Consider the following 19,447-nt stretch of genomic DNA (forward strand, 5'->3'; position numbering starts at 1 on the left):
ATCTCTGGTTATGACCACTCATACAGTTATGGCCCAGTCACACACAACGACTTACCAGCGATCCCGACAACGACACGACCTGATAGGGATCGCTGGTAAGTCGCTGGTGAGATGTCACACAGTCAGACCTTACCAACGACGCAGTAACGATACAGGTCGCAGTGGCGACCTGTATAACGATCTCAGCAGTCACTGTGACCCTGTCACACAGTGTCAAACACAGCGATGCGTCCTGCCCAGCAGGACATCGCCTTTGAAGAAAATGGTCCGGACCATTCGACAACGACTAACGATCTCACAGCAGGGGCCTGATCGCTGGTAGGTGTCACACATAACGAGATCGCTGGCGAGATCGTTGCTGCGTCACAGAAACTGCGATTCAGCAACGATCTCGTTAGTGATCTTGTTGTGTGTGACGGGGCCTTTAGTCAATTAGTTGCTCAAGGATGTAACCATGGTACCTAAGCTGCAATGCTTTATAGCCCCAAAGTGATATGCCAGCACAGAGAAAACCTGGCTGTAATGAATATGCAAATTAAGCTGGAGGTGCATGGGGGGGGGGGCAGAAGCTCAGAGTGTGCATTGACCCACCTCAGTACTACCAACTAGATTGACAGCTCTGTTCCATTGTTATAACATGGGCATCACATGTGAAGTCATATTCTTGGATGGCGTCGCTCATGTGCTGCATCAGCACCGATGGAGCAGGAGATTTTAGATTCCAGGCTCATTTGCATATACTTTCCAAACTGGTTCTTCTCTACCCTGGCACTTTGCTTTGGGGCAATGTATACACTTCTGTCTCCATGGTTTACATGCCCATGGATTTGATTTAGTTACACTAAACATTCTGGCAGCTTCCCTTTACGGCTTAAGCCTAATGGAACTGATCTGTACCATGTCAACCATATCATATGTTGCTATTAGAATTTAATTACATTCCAGACATGGAAAGTATTTCTTCTTTTCCATTTTGTACTAAACCAAACCTATCCCATGTGATTAAAGGGAACCTGACAGCTGATACATGCTGCCTGATCCACGACCTGTATATATTAGACACTGGCTGCGTTATTTCAGCCATGTATGTTTGACTTTGAACGCTGCGGCATTTCAGAAAAAAAACATACTTTAGGAACCACCATGGATCGAGAATAGTCAGACAGCGAGTTCTCCCCCTGCTGCTGATTGGTCTTGACCTTGTCAAAAAAACAAAAAAATGAGCCGGAGTATAAGTGGGCATGCATGCAACTTGTAGGAGCATGTTCACACTGTGGCCAGTTTACAGACAAAACCTAAGATAGGAACAAAATGAATACCGTGTTTTTCAGATTATAAGATGCACTTTTCCTCCAAAAATTTGGGAGGAAAATGACGGTTTCGTCTTATAATCTGAATGTGGAGAGGAGTCACAAGATGCTGCGGGCCACGGGCGCTGTGCTGCGGGCTTGCCGCGGGCATACTGCAAGCGGAGCGCTGTGCTGCGGGCTCTGAGGCAGGGGCTGCCATTCTGAAAATGTCAGCGGTGCGGGCTTCAAATAATGGTTCCTGGAGTCGGTGCATGTGCAGATGGAGCTCTCAACTCAAGATCTCATCTGCGCATGCGCCGCTTCTGGCCCATTTATCACTTTGCAGCGTACTTAAGGAAAATAGTACTGCTAGCGGCGCATGTGCAGATCAGATCTCAGCTTGTCAGTGAGCCGAGAGCTCCATCTGCACAATGCGCTGACTCTAGACGCATTTTTTTGAAGTCCGTACCGCCGACAGTTTCTGGATGCTCCTCCTGCCTCACAGCGCCATCAGCGAACCTCTTGGACACCTGCCGCACCGCCTGCAGCATCGCCCTGCTCCAGCACCGCCCCAGCCTGATGTGACCTCGCTCCACGACCCCTTCCGCCCCACCCCCCCCTCTAGTAAGTCACCACCGGATTATGAGGCAAACGCCATATTTTTTGTTTCCCTTTTTTTTCCCTCTAAATTTGGGGTGCGTCTTATAATCCAGTGCGTCTTATAAAACGAAAAGTATGGTATATACTTTCTTGTAAGTAAATACTAATAGCATATGTAAATAGCATAGAGTACTTGGTAAACGCTGTTTTTGATAAAAAAAAGTGTAAAATTCATCTCACCGCAACAAGGTGCACTCCAATCGGGACTGTCCTATCCTCTGGTATTACAAAGTATTTGCATGCACACACGCAAGGAGAAACCTATCAGGCACTTTTCCAGGCAAAATATTTTATCCATTAATGCAATAAGAATTTCTAAATCATTGCAGCATTATAGTTCACCTTCCAGTGTGTGTGGTCTGGTAAATGTCCAAACTAACACAAGTAAACTGTAAGTGTCATTTTCTTATCCTTTCTCAAACTTTATAGAAGTATTTACACTAAAATGTATCATTTTGTGGGGGAAAATCAGAGTACACCCCTACATTTATTAAAATATGTGGGGAATCCACAGCCAATGCCATATGTTACACAGCCCATCACTTGAGACAAAGGCCGAAATTATTACAATATCATGATGACACCACTGTCTGAGACTAATTCGATCCTATGTCAGGTCAGAGGTCGGTCACCTTGGACACTTTAACATCCTACTGTTCCTTTGCAACCCTCATTTAGCAAGGAGTTACCTGTCCTGGTAGAGATGTCTCCAACTTCTAGTTGTCAGAAACCGGTATGAGACAGGAGGGATTGGACTCAAAGAGCAACTTGTCTGAGCTCCCAATGACCTGGCGGATGTCCTAAGCAGCAGGCTGGTGGTCCTATGCTGATGGCTTAGCACCATTCCTTGTCTGTAGTGCCTGTAGAGGCATTTTTACAATCTCCACCTGCCATCCTAGCACCATCAAATAGGACACTGCTTTATTCTAGTGCATCCATGGCTACATCTGATCAGTTGGCATCCCCAGTCAGTGTTTGGACCTCAGCCCATCAGTTGTTTAACCCAGACCTAGATGTTTTAGTTTGATAACACAATTCCTCAAACATTTTATATCAAACATTTCGAATGTAGATGTAAAAATGCTTGCCACCTTTTCGATCCTAAATAGACGAATCCAATAAAAGGGTCACTTGGACCCCATATGTGGCATTGAGTTCCTTTCTCTTGTTTTTTTTTTTAGATGTGTGAGCTACTTCATTACTTCTGTGACTGTGAGCTGAAGCATCGTGTGGAGTCCATTGTTTCCTTCTCCGATAACTTTGTGTCAAAGCTACAGTACAATCAGAAGTTTCGTTACAATGAACTGATGCAGGCGCTGAACATGTCTGCTGCTCTGACGGCCAAGAAAACAAGGGAGTTCCGCTCTCCTCCTCAGGAACAGGTTATTGCCAAAATAGTCTTTTTCATTTTTTTTCCAGGTTCATAGTAGATAAAAATCACTATATATTTTGTTTTTTATTTATTTATTTTTTTTCAATTTTCAGATTAACATGCTTCTAAATTTCCAACTACATGAAGATAGTCCTTGTCCTGAAGATATACGGGACGAACTGTACGAGTTCCACGAGGATCTTCTAATGCATTGTGGTAATTATGACTTGTGGGGCTACCAAGATGTGACCCCTCTAGCTGTGGGCTACCTAAGATTCTGTTTTTCAAAATTGACTTAATTCTTGAAACTTAGCACCAGGATTGTGCACTAGTTCAATATCGCTGGCGCTACACATCTTCTACTCGGAAATGTTTCTTCTGGTTGGGTCATTTGTCATAAAAGGGTTAGACCTCAGTCTTTGATTAATATGTGGCCACATTAGTAAGTAGACTTTACCATTGTATTTGTTTCACAAATATGTACCCTTACATAGCTTTATACTAGCCAAACATCATGGTCATGCCCTATTTACAAGGGAAAGTGGACTACCATTTAAAAAATAAAAAAGATTCTCCAGTATTCATAATTCAAGGGAGACCCAAATAATTTCTGCAAATGGCATGTGTTTTTAATCCTGTTTTTTGTTTTTGTTTTTTTAGCAAAATGAAAAAATCTGCATATTATCATAGATCATGCAGACACAACAGCAATCAAGAGTTGTCAAGTGGTTTTGATTGACCACTACACTTCTAGAGTAACAGCCAGAATTGGAGAAGGCCTTCTGAAAAAATAAAAACTAGGCCTCAGACAGCTGCACTTTTTGGCTAACAGGATGCAGATAGGCACAAAATAAAAAAAAAATCCCTTGGCCCTTAATTCAAAATTACGTTTTTAAAGGGGTTATCCCAATAAAATTATTGGCTAGTTTCAAAATCTATGATGGCTAGGAGCCCCGCCACTGAGACCCTTACTGATTTGTGTCTATCAGCCACTTAGACCGTCAAGTGCTCATGTGTGACAACCTCCTCACTGCGGCTGGACATATGGAGGATCGAGAGGCTCGTGCTTGTTATAGTCATGTGTCAGCCTCATACATTTTATACCTATCACAGGTTTTTCATTGGCTGACTTCTTTAAAGGGAACCAATCACCAGGATTTTTGTATATAACCTAAAGCCAGTGCTATACTGGCACTATCAGGCTGATTCTCTACGTACCTGTAGTGGGCAGCTCAGATGATTAGGTTTTGAAAACCAAGAAAGTAAAGTTTCTGAAATCGACAGCTTCTTGAGTGACAGCAGCTGAGGATCAGATAATATCTGGGGGTATTCAGAGTTATCCCCTCCCCCTGTTAGAATTAGCATCAGTATTATACCATCGATTTTTTTTTTTTTTTTTGCCTTCCAGGACCTGTGGGGAAGTCAAACCCATGTGACCAGAAGGGGCGGGGTTTCAGCCAACAAAACTGATACCACTAAGCAACATTTCTCTGTTGGCTGAGGCCCCACCCATTCTGGTCACATGGGTATGACCTCACACAGATCCTGCAAGGGAAAAAGTAATTTGATTGTATAATACTTATGTTAATTCAAACAGGAGGATGGGATAACTCTGAATACCCCCCAGATATTATCTGCTCCTCAGCTGCTGTCACTCAAGAAGCTGAGGAGTTTATAAACTTTACTTTCTTGCGTTTCAAAACTTAAACATCCGAGCTGACCACTGCAGGTATGTATAGAATCAGCCTGATAGCGCCAGTATAGCACTGGCTTTAGGTTGTATACAAAAATCCTGGTGATTGGTTCCCTTTAAAACATTCTAGTAATATTCCTGTATCTTCAAAAGTTATTCGGTATGCACGATATTTCATAATGTTCTGAATAATTTTGTCCTAACTTAAAGTGAACCGGCCTGCATTGTTGTTCTTTGCTTAGTGGATGCCCCAATGCACCGATGGGAAGAAGACCCTTCATTCTGGAGATTAGTGAGAGGCCTGGTAGTTAGACCCTACTTATAAGTTCGACTGAGTTCCTGTGTCCATTAATCATCTGTTTGGAACAAATCCAGTAAACAAAGAAATTTGATCAGTTTCAAACTGGTGATAAACTGATGCACTACAAAACTGATTCGTTCCCAAACACAATCAGTTTTCGTAATCGTCGTGCAGACACAACTTTTTGTCTGGCTGAAAAAAGAAAATTACTGCAGGTGGATCCATTTGTTAAATCATTGAAGTCAGTTTGAACAGATCACTTTTAAAGTTTTCCGTTAGTTTGAAACTATTCCAGTTTTTTTTGTTTACTGAATCCGTTTTACATGGATGATTACTGGACATGTAAATACTGCCTAAGGGCTCATTCAGACATATATATTTTTTTCACATACAAGAAAATGGTCCTAATTTCAGCAGTGATTTTGTTCAGAGTGTCGTCAGCATGTCGTCAGCGTGTGTTACAAATTACATAAGATTTTGTAGGCTGAAAAAATAAAAAAATCTTTATTTTCTTTTAACTAGCAGCCTGTGAAAACAGACAGAACACTGATGGCATCCGAGGGTGGTCTGATTTTTTTTTTTCACTGACCCCATAGACTAAAGGCTGCTTTACACACAGCGACATTGCTAGCGATAGCACCCGCCCCCGTAGTGCAAGCGTCACGGGCAAATCGCTGCCCATGGTGAACAATATCGCTAATACGCGTCACACGAACTTACCTTCCTAACGACGTCGCTGTGGGCGGCGAACAACCTTTTTTTTAAGGGGGCGGTCCGTGCGGCATCACAGCGATGTCACACAGCAGATCACCAATAGAAGCGGAGGGGCGGAGAGCAGCCTCATGAACGTCACTCCAACCTCGTTGCCGGAGGATGCAGGAACGCTGTTGTTCGTCGTTCCCGGGTGTCACACGTAGCGATGTGTGCTGCCTCAGGAACGACGAACAACCTGCGTCCCAAACGAGCAACGATATTTGGAAAATGAACGACGTGTCAACAATCAACAATTTGGTGAGTATTTGGGATCGTTAGCGGTCGCTCAGAAGTGTCACATGCAACGACGTTGCTAACGAGGCCTGATGTGCGTCACGGAATTCCGTGACCTCAGCGACATCTCGTTAGCAATGTCGTTGCGTGTAAAGCGGCCTTAACATGGCCAAATTTGATCCGACACTTTGATCTATATTGGACATGTCTCTGCGATTTTAGGAGGAGCACTCAATCCACTAAATAAAATCAGACTTGGGAACAGCGCCATAGACTACACAGTGTATGAGTTCTATCCGTTAAAAAAATAGGGATAGAATTCATGCACAAAAAAGTGTTTCTCTACCTTCCTGACTACTATATATGTGGCATTTGAGGCCCATGTGTATGCAGTTCAAGAGACATCAATGTAATTTATTGCTACAATCTTAAAAAAGATTCTCTTACTGTAATAACTTACTGTAAAAACTTACTGTAATAATTAGCAAAACACAAGAACTGTTGCAGTACCTTTAAGATTCTCAGGACGATTCCATTATAGAATAGCCTGCAGCTTGGAGGGATCCATCCTAAACCCAGAAGTGGAAACAATATAACCCAAAAACAGCAGTTCCTGAACAGCCAATACACATTTCTCTATCTTGGTATACAACTTGTTTGCCCTGAATATCTGCTAAACCTGTTTAACATGTTTCATGTGTGACCTGAGATCAAGAGAATAAATGAGAATGTCATCCAGGTACATGATAAAAAAATCCCCAACAGGTGAGCAAAGACATCATTTACATGTATTCCCCATTGTTATAGCTGTTCTGTGTTTCAAAAGTCAGCTTATGGGCTCACCAGTGAGGTCCTCTGAATTAGGCCTCTTCAGGCCTAATCAAGATCGAGCGCTTGGAGAAAAGACCTGCATTCATGTGAGCATGATCAGTTTTCTGTTTATTTAACCAAGCTACAGATTATTTATTCCATTTACAGAGCAATGTGATATTGCAAAAAAGGCTTCTAGCTGGAAATTTACAAGTTGATCATATGACCTTTAAGTTTGAGAAAAGCAAAAATGTAGAGTCATGCATATGAGATAAGAAGAACATTTAGCAGACAATAATAATCCTTGAGCTTGTTTCTTATTCCGAAGGCTCCATAATGGCTATGAACCTACACCAGATATACTAATGGAACAATAAAATATTTAAAATCAAGAAATATAGAAACTATTAACCCTTCTATATCACATGCATCACAAGAAAAGTTAAAAACTGAGGAAGGAAAACCATTAGAGAATAAATAAATCAAACTGTGACAATGCTATATATATATATATATATTGCATTTCTTAATATTCAACTTTTTTAATTCAAGGAATTCCTCTTGAAGAAGAAGAGGAGGAGGAAGAAGATACATCGTGGACAGGTCGTCTTCGATCTCTGGTGTATAAAATCAAAGGGAGGCCAAAGACTGAAGAGCAGGATCCAGCAGAGGTGGAGGAGAAATCTCCTAGTAAGTAGTAAAAAAAAAAAATGCACAAAAAGAAAGTGCTAAAAGTCTGACAGGTTAAAAAATATATTACACTGTAACCAGAGCGAGTTAATGAGATGAAAGGTGATGAGAGTGCCTTAAGCCCCTCACATAGCATCTGCTAATGCCGGAGATTACTGACGCTATGTCCCTGCTTGCGGCAGGTTTTGCCGACATCTGATGCAAGAAGTTAATCCTTTACAATCTCTGCTAATATCTGATGGTAAACTGAAATTAAAGTGATAGGATCTTATTAGAGTGACGGAAAGCTTCACCCAACGCAGAGCTTCCCAGATCATGGTCAGGAGTCGGCTCTCAGGACTAATTTTAAGTGCGGTCAGAGGCATCCGATTTCAATAACGTTAGACATTCAGTGTGAAAAAATAACTAGTTGTTTATAGCTGAGGAGGGGATGGTACCACCTGTCGGTACCCCTGAAGCATCTGCACACTGAGATGACTCGGATTCCTTGGGCGCACCACATATAAGTGCTGCCACATAATTCAGATGCTCATGGTCGTTTCTTACTGAAGACGTTGTGCTGGTGTAAGCAAATTGCTACTGGATACCGATACTCCTACAGTTTCTGTAAGCAGTCATAAATCTTTACTATCACCGTATCGAATTTTTAGCTTGATGGACATATGGAAAAGTTGTCTACCATCCAAATACCCTTTGCAACCGGACAAATTTCTTTAAACTTCTCACCTGCAGTGATTTCCAGATATGCACCATAATAATATCCCAATGCTTGACAGCTGATTGGGGAGGAAGAATCATTATCGCCGGCTTTTTCATCCATATGGGTTCAATTTGTCTGAGATCTCCTCTACAAAAGGACCCCAGTGAATTAGCAAAGTGTTCATATTTGTTAGTCTACTAAGTCTAGTATTCATGTCAGATAAAGATCTACTGTATGACACAATACTTCATTAACGCCCCCCCTTCGTAAACTGCACAAGCTTTAGATTTTCACTATTTCTGATGAAGCATTCTCTTACTGTACATGTTCAACAATCCAAGAACTCGTTCCCCAAGATTTGTGACAAAGTAGATAGTGACATCTAGTGGTAGGCAGCTGGTACTAAAATGTACACTGCATCAAATATAGCATTTGTCTCAAAGACTAAGCCATGCATGTGGTAGAGGGAAACTGCGAATGGCTCATTAAAGCAGTCATAGTTCTTTTGATTGCTTCAAACACGACACGGTAATTCTAGAATGAATACGTCCAAATGAGGGCTGACCGTCAGGGATGCATTTATCAGACCAAAACCAATCCGTGGTCCCAGGCGCGGAGTAGGGATGGTCCTCTGCAGCTTCCTCCCTGCCACACTGTCCCCTTAAGTGTTGCGACTGGATAACCTCTGGCTGATTGCATGTCTTCTTGATGGTGATGATCCATTCTGGTGTCGGCCCTATCAACTATCAAATGTAGCATGTAGAGAGTAGAGATGAGCGAACCCAAGGTTCGGTGTTTGTACCAAACACAGACTTTACAAACAGAGTTTGTGTGCTTTATATATGAACACCCCTCACACGAGCATCGCTGTGCTTGGATACCCTTAGTGCTCGGCCCAGTGTGAGCCGCTTGCAGTGTTTGAAAGGCGCACACTAGGGGTATCAATACTGTGATTGGACTTAGTGTGTACACTCCCAAAAAGAAGAAAATAGGAAAAATCCCTGCCCATCCTCTCCCAGAAGTGATCTGTTTATGGCTGGCTGCATGTAGGTGGAAACCCGAACTGCCCACTTAGTGACTTCCATTGGGCTTCAGGTCAAGTTCAGGTCCCAAACCAAACTTTATCTAAAATCCAGATGAACCGTTAAACCAAACTTCCCTCAGAGCTCTCTTCTAGAGATGAGTGGACCTGTGGAAATGTCTATCCTTCTGGGGAGCACCATTAGGAAGGTATTACACCTTTGTAATGGTGGTCCCCACAAGGATAGACATTTCCTGTAGCTCACCTGTATATGAAAATAGAAAATGTACATTTTTTTTCTAAAACGAATACATTATAGCACTTTATTACTGTAAAGAATAATTATCTAAAACAAATGAGAAAATGGTACAATTTTGTATTAAATGACAAAATGCTGGGTAAACCTACATTTACAATCAGTCCCAATTTTGTCAGGACAGTCCGGTAAATCAAGGATTGTGTTACTGAATAGCTTTCTGTTCTGGATTCTGGATAAACTTAGTGACCTCTCATATAACATATATTAATATTTGGTTTCTTTACGCCATCCAGCTACACTTAAAGAGCTCATCTCACAAACCATGGTGCGCTGGGCTCAGGAGGACCACATTCAAGATCCGGAGCTTGTGCGTATAATGTTCAGCCTCCTGCGCAGGCAGTATGACAGCATCGGGGAGTTGTTACAGGCCATGAGGAAAACCTATACAATCAGCGCTGCCTCTGTGGAAGATACTATAAACCTGCTGGCATCTCTGGGACAGATACGCTCACTGTTAAGTGTGAGAATGGGCAAAGAAGAGGAGATGCTTATGATTGATGGATTGGGGTAGGTGTTTTGCAATTACAAAAGTTATCCACCTTTTACGATCATAACTCTAGGTCAACTGTTAGAAAAATGGAACAAATTTTTTTAGCTAGAGATTATTTTTTTTTATATAGAGCTGGAAGTTCATTGTATGGACCTAAGTTTAAAGAGGTGTTCTCAAGTTTAAAGTTACCCATATCAGTGGGTTAGGTAATAACTTCCTAATCGCTGGGTGTCCAACAACTGGGCTCCCAAACAATCTTGAGAACCGGGGCGCTAAATAGTACTGTCTGAACGGGGCTGTGGTCTCTCCATTCAGTCTTATGGGAGTGCCAAAGATCGCTCCATTCAAACAGGTTTCTCGGGATCGATAAGGGTCCCAATAGTCAGAACCCCAGCGATCGGGAAATTAATCCCCATCCAAAAATAGGGAATAACTTCCAAACTTGAGAATGCCCTCTTTAAAGGGAATTTGTCATTAGAATCAACCTTCCTAAGCCATTTAGATCGACATGTAGGTCATGGGAAGCTGAATCAAATGATACCTTGATATCTGTGATCCAGTATCTCATTCCAGAGAAATCCACATATGTTATTATGTAAATGGGATGTTAAGATCTATGGGCCAGACATAAATCTCCCAGATAATTTGCTTCCAGAGTTTGTTTTAACTGAAAGAAAGCATTACCAGTGTGAGACATGTGGATCAGGAGCGCAAACTGTCAGTCGTTACATGTCTCATACTGGTAACACCCCCTTTAATTGACAATAAGCCCTGAAGGTTATTAAGAAAAATGTGTATTTCTCTGGAATAACACATTGGATCACAGATATCAAAATATAATTTTATTCAGCTTCCTATGACCTACATGCTCAAATAGATGTCTTAGGAGGGCTGATCCTGCTGACAGATTCCACACAGCCTGTCTGCAGCTTCCACTAGGGGGAGCGCTCTGCATACTATTTTATGACTTAGTTCAGCATAAGGCCGCATTCACACTGCGTTATTACCTACGTTCACTGGTTCCATTGGAGTTTCCATTCAACCTTCCCCCACAAAACGGGTTTCGGACGCATGAACCGATGGGGCCATTGACTGTAATGGTGCAGACGGAATCAACAAGGGATCTGTCTTGCACCATTTTCGGGCGTATACGCTTTCTGGAGGCAGGCACCCAGATGTAGTTGACTGCGTTTGGGTGTCCACCTGCAGAAAACGTGTGTGCCTGAAAATGGTGCAAGACTGAGCACACGGTGAGACTGTCTGCAACATTATAGTCAAAGGCCCCGTCGGCGCATGCGTCCAAAACCCATTTTGAAGTGTGGGGGTTCAGATGGAAGCTCCGACCGGATCAGTGAATGTAGGTTATAACGCAGTGTGAAAGTGGTCTAAGGCTAAGCTCCTAGTGGTGGCTGCCGGTATACCTGTTACACAGTGTATTATGTTATTAATCTAAAACTCTATATCAAAAAAGCTTCTGCAACTTTAAAGATATATAAAAAAAATGGATAATCGCAACATGATGATTAAAGAAAAATCCTCATGAATGAACAGAAAAAAAGTTTTTTCCATAAAGCTCTCAACAGTGCTGATTTTTTCTAAGGATGTCAGATCTCTGGTTGTGTATTCTAAGCATTTCCATTCTTTTTAGTGATATTATGAACAACAAGGTTTTCTATCAGCATCCGAACCTGATGCGAGTTCTAGGGATGCATGAAACCGTTATGGAAGTCATGGTCAATGTACTGGGAGGAGACAAATCTCAGGTAGGTTGATCGCTGCGTGTACAAATCTTCTAAGATGTATGAAAACCTGGTAAAACAGATGAAATATTTTTTTTCTCTTTTAAATTGCAGCATATTGCGTTCCCAAAGATGGTGGCAAGTTGTTGTAGGTTCCTTTGCTATTTCTGTAGAATTAGTCGGCAAAATCAAAAGGCCATGTTTGAGCATCTTGGCTACTTGTTGGAAAACAGCAGTGTCGGTCTAGGTAAGTATGTGCAGAAAATTTACTTTTTTTGTCATTTCTTTTGACTTGTGTGCTGTGAATGAGGGAAACTATAGGACGCTGGTGAAATCATTTATCTGCTTATAGTGCGAGTTGCTTTTTTACTGTTCTTTTTCAGTAATATATAGTTACATAGTTACTAAGGTTGAAAAAAGAGCTAGGTCCATCTAGTTCAACCTTCCTCCACCAGTTCTACATTTGGTCACTAAGTCACTTATAACCAACAATGTTGTGCGTACTGAGGAAATCATCCAGCCCTTTTTTGAAAGCTGTTATAGTATCTGCCATTACTACCTCTTGTGGTAGTGTATTCCACAGTCTGACCGCTCTAACTGTAAAGAACCCTTTCCTATTTAGCTGTCGGAATCGCTTTTCTTCCACTCGCAGTGAGTGCCCCCTGGTCCTTAGTATTGTCTTCGGAAGAAATAAGTCATGTGCCAGTCCTTTATATTGACCACACATGTATTTATACATATAAATGAGATCTCCTCTGAGACGTCTTTTTTCTAAGCTAAACATATCTAACTTTTTCAACCTGTCATCATATGGGAGGCCTCCATTCCTCATCATACGGGCAGACTCCATTCCTCATCATACGGGCGGCCTCCATTCCTCATCATATGGGCGGACTCCATTCCTCATCATATGGGCGGACTCCATTCCTCATCATATGGGAGGCCTCCATTCCTCATCATACGGGCGGCCTCCATTCCTCATCATACGGGCGGCCTCCATTCCTCATCATAGGGGCGGTCTCCATTCCTTGTAGTAGTCTAGTTGCCTGCCTTTGAACTGACTCTAACTTCTGAATGTCCTTTTTAAAATGTGGAGCACAAACTGGATCCCATATTCCAGATGTGGCCTTACAAGTGATTTATAGAGGGGTAACAATACGTTGGGATCACGAGATGTAATTTCTCTTTTTATACATCCTAAAATCTTGTTTGCTTTAGCAGCTGCTGCCTGACATTGAGTGCTGCTGCTCAGCTTATTTGTAATGAGAATCCCCAAGTCCTTCTCCTGTTCTGTAGTCCCGAGTTTACCTCCATTTAATGTATACGCAGTTATAGGATTACTCCGTCCTAGGTGCATTACTTTACATTTATCAACATTAAATCTCATTTGCCAAGTATCTGCCCATTCTGACATCTTATCCAGATCTTTTTGTAATATTGTACTATCAAGGTCAGTTTTTAATATCCTACATAGTTTGGTGTCATCAGCAAAGACTGACACTTTACTATCAATCCCATCCACAAGGTCATTAATAAAGAGATTAAAAAGAATTGGTCCTAGCACAGATCCCTGCAGCACCCCACTGCTGACTATAGCCCATTTAGAGAATGTACCATTTATGACTACTCTTTGTTTCCTATCTTTTAGCCAATTCCTTACCCAGTTGCATATAGTTTCCCCTAGTCCTTGCTTCTGGAGCTTTAGTATAAGCCTATTATGTGGTACAGTATCAAATGCCTTTGCAAAGTCCAAATAAATAACATCAGCTGCATTACCAATATCCAGGTTTGCACTTACCCCCTCATAGGACCCCAACAGGTTGGTTAGACACGACTTATCTTTCATGAATCCATGCTGTCTGTCAGTTATTATATTATTTTCTGCAACATATTTTTGTATGTCATCCCTTAAAATGCCCTCAAAAACTTTGCATACTACTGATGTCAGGCTTACTGGACGGTAGTTGCCTGGATCCACCCTCTTACCTTTCTTAAATATCGGTACCACATCAGCAATCCTCCAATCCTGAGGCACCAACCCTGTTACAAGCGAGTAACATTTATTTAAAAAGGTGTATATGTGTGTGTATGTGTGTGTTTGTTTGTATATATATATATATATATATATATATATATATATATATATATATATACATATATATATATATATATATATATATATATATATATATATATATATATATATATATATAGCACACATTTTTGCATAATCAATCCTAAGTCCAGTGTGGAAAGAAAACTTTATATATTACAGGTTATGCAATAATATATGACACTTAGTAATCATCAATCAGAGAGTGTTCGACTCAAGCCCGCTTTACACGCTGCAATGTATCTTACAACGTGCCGGCGAGGTCACGTCGTAAGTGACACACATCCGGCATCGTAAGGTACATTGCAGTGTGTGACAGGTACGTGCGATTGCGGTTGAACGTTAAAACGTTCATCGCATACACATCGTACCTTTCTCTAGAATTGCACGTCAGGTTGTTCATCGTACCCGGGGTAGCACACATTGCAGTGTGTGACACCCCGGGAACGATGAACAGATCTTACCTGCGTCCTGCGGCTCCCGGCCAGCAATGCGGAAGGAAGGAGGTGGGCGGGATGTTTACGTCCCGCTCAGCTCCGCCCCTCCGCTTCTATTGGCCGGCTGCTGCGTGACGTCGCTGTGACGCCGAACGTCCCTCCCACTCCAGGAAGTGGACTTCCGCCGCCCACATCGAGGTCGTATGGAAGGTAAGTACGTGTAACGGGGGTTAATCGTTTGTGCGGCACGGGCAACAAATTGAACGTGCCACACATACGATGGGGGGCATTGCAAATCGCATACAATATCATATGCGAAATTGCAACGTGTAAAGCAGGCTTTAGACTGGCATGAGAACTGAAACAGATTCTTTACAGATGACTTGATGGGAGGCTGGGAGTATCAAACAACTGACACCATATTGTCTTAGATTTAGGCCTCACTCAGATGTACATGTTCTAACTGTGATTTTCATACACACACAATGTAATTCACGTGTTTTGTTTTTTGCAAACCATGTCTCCGCAAAAAATATCGGTGTGAAAAATTACCCATACAGGTCTATGGGTCTGGAATCAATGGACAACACATATTGCCATATGTATATTACCACTTTGAACATTGTAGTGGCTAGGAGAAGCTTTGCAACATAATTATTTTTATTTAGACAAAAAGATCAATTTAAACACCGATATTAAAGACTGAAAATGGACCAAATACAATTTAAAAAAAAAACCTGATGAAGAAGGATCCTTTTTTATGTACAGGAAATATCATGGGTTATCTGAATGAGGCCTTAGAATCAGCTTGTCTCTAATGATGTACTATACTTCCCAACATAACATTCAATCTAGCTATGTATTCAGTTATGGTTGAGAGGTCAGGTGGATCCTCCAAGGTCTGGGTGGGCACTCGGGCCACAACCGTCAGAGCAGACAAAAGGCAGAGGCACTCAGAGCAGAGATTGCTGAGGGACTGGAAACTGCAGGTAGTCAAGATACATCCTTGAGCTGTGAGGATGGGTGCTGAGATACTGGAAACTGCACCCAGACACTAGACGTCCTGGAGGTGAGGTACTGAAAACCGCAAGTGGGATACTTCCAGGAGACTGCAGAGAAGTTGCTGAGATACGTCAAACCGCAGGCAGGCAGGAGATGTCCTGGACATTGCATATACTTGTAGATAACTGAGATACGGCACACCACAGGCAGGCAGAACTTATGAACCAGGACAGGTAGCTGAGATACTGGAAGCTACAGGCAGGCAGGAGGCATTCTAGAGACCACAAACAGATACTGAGCAGGTCGCAGTGCAAAGAGAAACTAAGAGTCTTAGGACCACTGAGTTTTTAATACCAAGACAAAGGTGTGTGTTTTGGTGAGCCTTATATAGACCCAGGCATATGGGTTCATGCCGGGATATCTACAAAACCAACATGGAGCCCGACAGAGTTTAGGTGGTGAGGGAAGAAAAGCACCGATCCAGTACAGGGGCATAACACTGAAGAGGCCAGTTGATTCCAAACCCCAGGAATCGATTTTCTAGATTGGTCCTTTAAGAATCTCACTCTCCGCCACATTTTCTACCAATGGAGACAACAAGCACAATATGGGACGTTTTGAGATGCAGAATCAATATCTTTTTTTCCAAAAGAGGTTCAAGATATGTACACTCTCAAATCACATATGCAAGAATCACATTTTCAGTATGACATCTAGGGCACTTGGAGTCAGCCCTGAGACACAACTCATCTGGGAGGTTTAGAAGCTTGATACAAAAGAAATAGGTATATTTTCCAGTGCAATACTGACATGAGCAGCATAGGTGTATAGTCGAGATGAGTAAATCAGATTGATTTTGAATTTTATGAAATTTGAAGGTCCCTCCGAATTGAAACAATTTGCAATTTCATTTGAGAAAAATCACCGAAAAAATGCCTGCTTTCATTTTTACACATTGCAGAAGCTTACATCAGCCACAGAAGACTCACTTGGTATAGTCCAACCACTAAGGAGGGACTATCGTAGCCTGTATAAAAGATGAGGCGGGGAATGAAGCAGCCATTTTGTGATGATTTAGGGTAGTGTGATATGTCAGAGCTCACAGCTCCTCAAAAGAAATTAAAGAGAAAACCCTAAAACATTGAACAAATCCTCCAGACACTATTGTGTTGTACTGCTGTACTGAAGAAGATGAGAGTAGTATGTGAATAATACACAACTTCATTTGAGGGGGAGAGAGGTAGCAGAGATGCCAGAAGTAGCACGAGACTCAGTGTGATTGTTCAGCGTTATGGTATAGCTGGCATTTGTCCTGCTGCATTTGAATTATAATTACAAATTTCTTTATCGTTCCTATGGGAGACCCAGACCATGGGTGTTTAGCTTCTGCCTCCGGAGGACACACAAAGTACTACACTTAAAAGTGTAGCTCCTCCCTCTGAGCTTATACACCCCCTGGTAGCCAGTCCTAGCCAGTTTATTGCTTTGTGTCAGGAGGCATACATCCACACAGGCATTCTCATCTGATTTGTTTGACTTTTGGAAAGAGTTTGAAGAAAAGCGGGTCCATGTCTGGACTCCCGGCATGTCCCTTCTCACCCCACTGTGTTTGTTAAGGTTGATTTACAAGGCTGAAGCCTTACATGCCGCGCTCCTTCACCATCTCTTCTGGGCTCTGGCTTGAAGTGGGAGCCAGCACGGTCTCCATGCCTGGCAGGAGTCCGGTCTCCATCCACAGCCCCTTGAGGATTCTGTTGGACCGGAGCACTCATCCCCAGGGACATGGCCCTGCGTCTCAGCAGCTAAGTACCTGAGACGTTTATGTTGGGGGTCCCGGTTCTTTATTGTATGGGGAGAGTATGCTGTATGTGATTGTTTTTAACTTTTCCGGCGGGTTCTCCAGCTTTTGCCAGAGACCGCGCCGATTGTGCCTGCTTGTCGGCCTCGCCGATTAAATTTAGGCCCCGGCTTCGCCGGAGGCCTAGTTTCGTTTTCCTGCCCTCGCATGTCACTCATGCAGAGGGACAGGTTCGGCTCCTCCCGGCAGCCGTTCTACACAGGGGAGGGACACTCCCCACTGCTGGGGCGTCCCTCCTTCCCTGCAGGTCTCTATAGCCTTCCAGTTCCCGCTCTTTTATAGGAACGCCCCATTTCTTAGGCAGAGTTCACTCTGCTCTGGGACATCCTGAATTCTGCATTTCTGCTGAGGTGCTGCGCACTGGGGGACCGGGCTTCGGGATCTGGAGGGCACACAACACCGCGCTCAGCGGTCTGGTAAGCCACAGCCGGTCTCCGGTTGTGGACCTCTGTATATTCTCCCTGGGGTTCATTCTCTGCAAAGCCCCCACTCCAGCAGCATGTCTCACACAAGGAGCAAGGCTCCAAAGCTTTATGCTGCATGCACTGCATGTAAGCTCCTGCTGCCTGAGCCGAGCATTTATCCACACTGTGATGGTTGCTCTAACGTGGCGGTGCCACAGCCTGGAGTCTCACCCCCAGTGGTCTCTCAGGCTGCTGCTGCTGCACCTGTGACTGAACTCCCGGCCTGGGTAGAGTCCTTTTCTAGGTCCATATCCCAGTCATTTGCTGAGTCCATGGGACTTTTGTCCAGGACTTTGATGAATATGCATCAGCCCCCCTCACAGGGTGCCTCTAATACTCTTGACAGAGGACTCCTATCCTCTGACCTCCGTCCATCAGAGCTCACGGAGGATTCCTCATCTCATCCCAGACCCCGTCCTTCTAAGAGAAGGCGCAGGGTTTCCTCCCCCTCCCCATCCCACGGCTCTGTCTCAAGAGCTGACTCTCAAGATGAGGAGGATGCCCTCACTGGGGGCTCGGAGGCTATGTATCCCATCGATTTCTCTGAGGGTGACTCGGACCTTAGTGATTTGATTGCTTCTATTAATTCTGTGCTGGATCTCAATCCGCCAGTGTCAGAGGAGCAACTCTCTTTGGCAGAAAAACATCAGTTTACCTCGCCTAAGAAAGTGAAGAGTGTGTTCTTTAACCACTCCAGTTTTCAGGCCGCTGTGACCAAACCCAGGGCCTGCCCTGACAAACGTTTTCCAAAGCGTGGTTCTGATGACCGGTTTCCATTTCCACCTGAGGTGGTCAAGGAGTGGTCTCACTCCCCAAAGGTAGACCCTCCGGTGTCTAGGCTATCAGCCCGGACCGTTGTGTCGGTGTCTGACGGCACCTCACTTAAGGATTCCACTGACCGTCAGATTGACCTTCTGGCCAAATCTGTGTATGAAGCGGCGGGGGCCGCGTTTTCCCCGACTTTTGCAGCAGTGTGGGCTCTCAAAGCCATCTCTGCTTCTCTAGAGGAGATGCATTCCCTCACCAAGGAATCTATGCCTGAGATGGTTACCTTAACTGCTCAGGCTTCAGCTTTTTCATCTTATGCCATGTCTGCCATGCTAGAGGCTGCTCACCGCACTGCGGTGGCTTCAGCTAATTCTCTTGTTATCCGCAGGATTTTGTGGCTTCGAGAGTGGAAGGCAGATGCTTCTTCCAAGACGTTTCTTGCTGGGCTCCCTTTTTGCTGGTTCACGGCTGTTTGGTGAACAGCTGGATGAAATCATTAAAGAAGCTACTGGCGGGAAGAGTACTTCCATGCCACAAACCAAGACCAGGAAACCCGCCCAGGGTAGGAATCAATCGAGGTTTCGTTCCTTTCGTTCCTCCAACTGGTCATCCTCTAAGCCTTCCGCCTCGTCCGCTAACTCAGCCAAGGATCAGAAATCCAACTGGCGCCCAAAAGCGTGTCCGCAGAAGACCGCAGGAGGTTCTGCCACTAAGGCAGCTTCCTCATGACTCTC

At 43.4% G+C, this 19,447-nt stretch overlaps 1 protein-coding gene across 9 annotated transcripts in view; it reads left to right on the forward strand.

The window, feature by feature from the left end:
- LOC142258359 (ryanodine receptor 3) overlaps window positions 1-19,447 on the forward strand; it is an 847,167-nt gene that overhangs the window by 425,126 nt on the left and 402,594 nt on the right. For all 9 annotated transcript variants that reach the window (XM_075330934.1, XM_075330936.1, XM_075330935.1 and 6 more), the window contains 6 exons: window positions 3,131-3,331; window positions 3,435-3,537; window positions 7,665-7,802; window positions 10,076-10,349; window positions 11,981-12,095; window positions 12,186-12,318. In XM_075330934.1, the coding sequence (XP_075187049.1) occupies window positions 3,131-3,331; window positions 3,435-3,537; window positions 7,665-7,802; window positions 10,076-10,349; window positions 11,981-12,095; window positions 12,186-12,318 (964 nt within the window). The remainder of the gene's footprint in view (window positions 1-3,130; window positions 3,332-3,434; window positions 3,538-7,664; window positions 7,803-10,075; window positions 10,350-11,980; window positions 12,096-12,185; window positions 12,319-19,447) is intronic.

The sequence above is a fragment of the Anomaloglossus baeobatrachus genome, chromosome 12 (genome assembly GCF_048569485.1).
Source record: "Anomaloglossus baeobatrachus isolate aAnoBae1 chromosome 12, aAnoBae1.hap1, whole genome shotgun sequence".
Classification (NCBI taxonomy): domain Eukaryota; kingdom Metazoa; phylum Chordata; class Amphibia; order Anura; family Aromobatidae; genus Anomaloglossus; species Anomaloglossus baeobatrachus.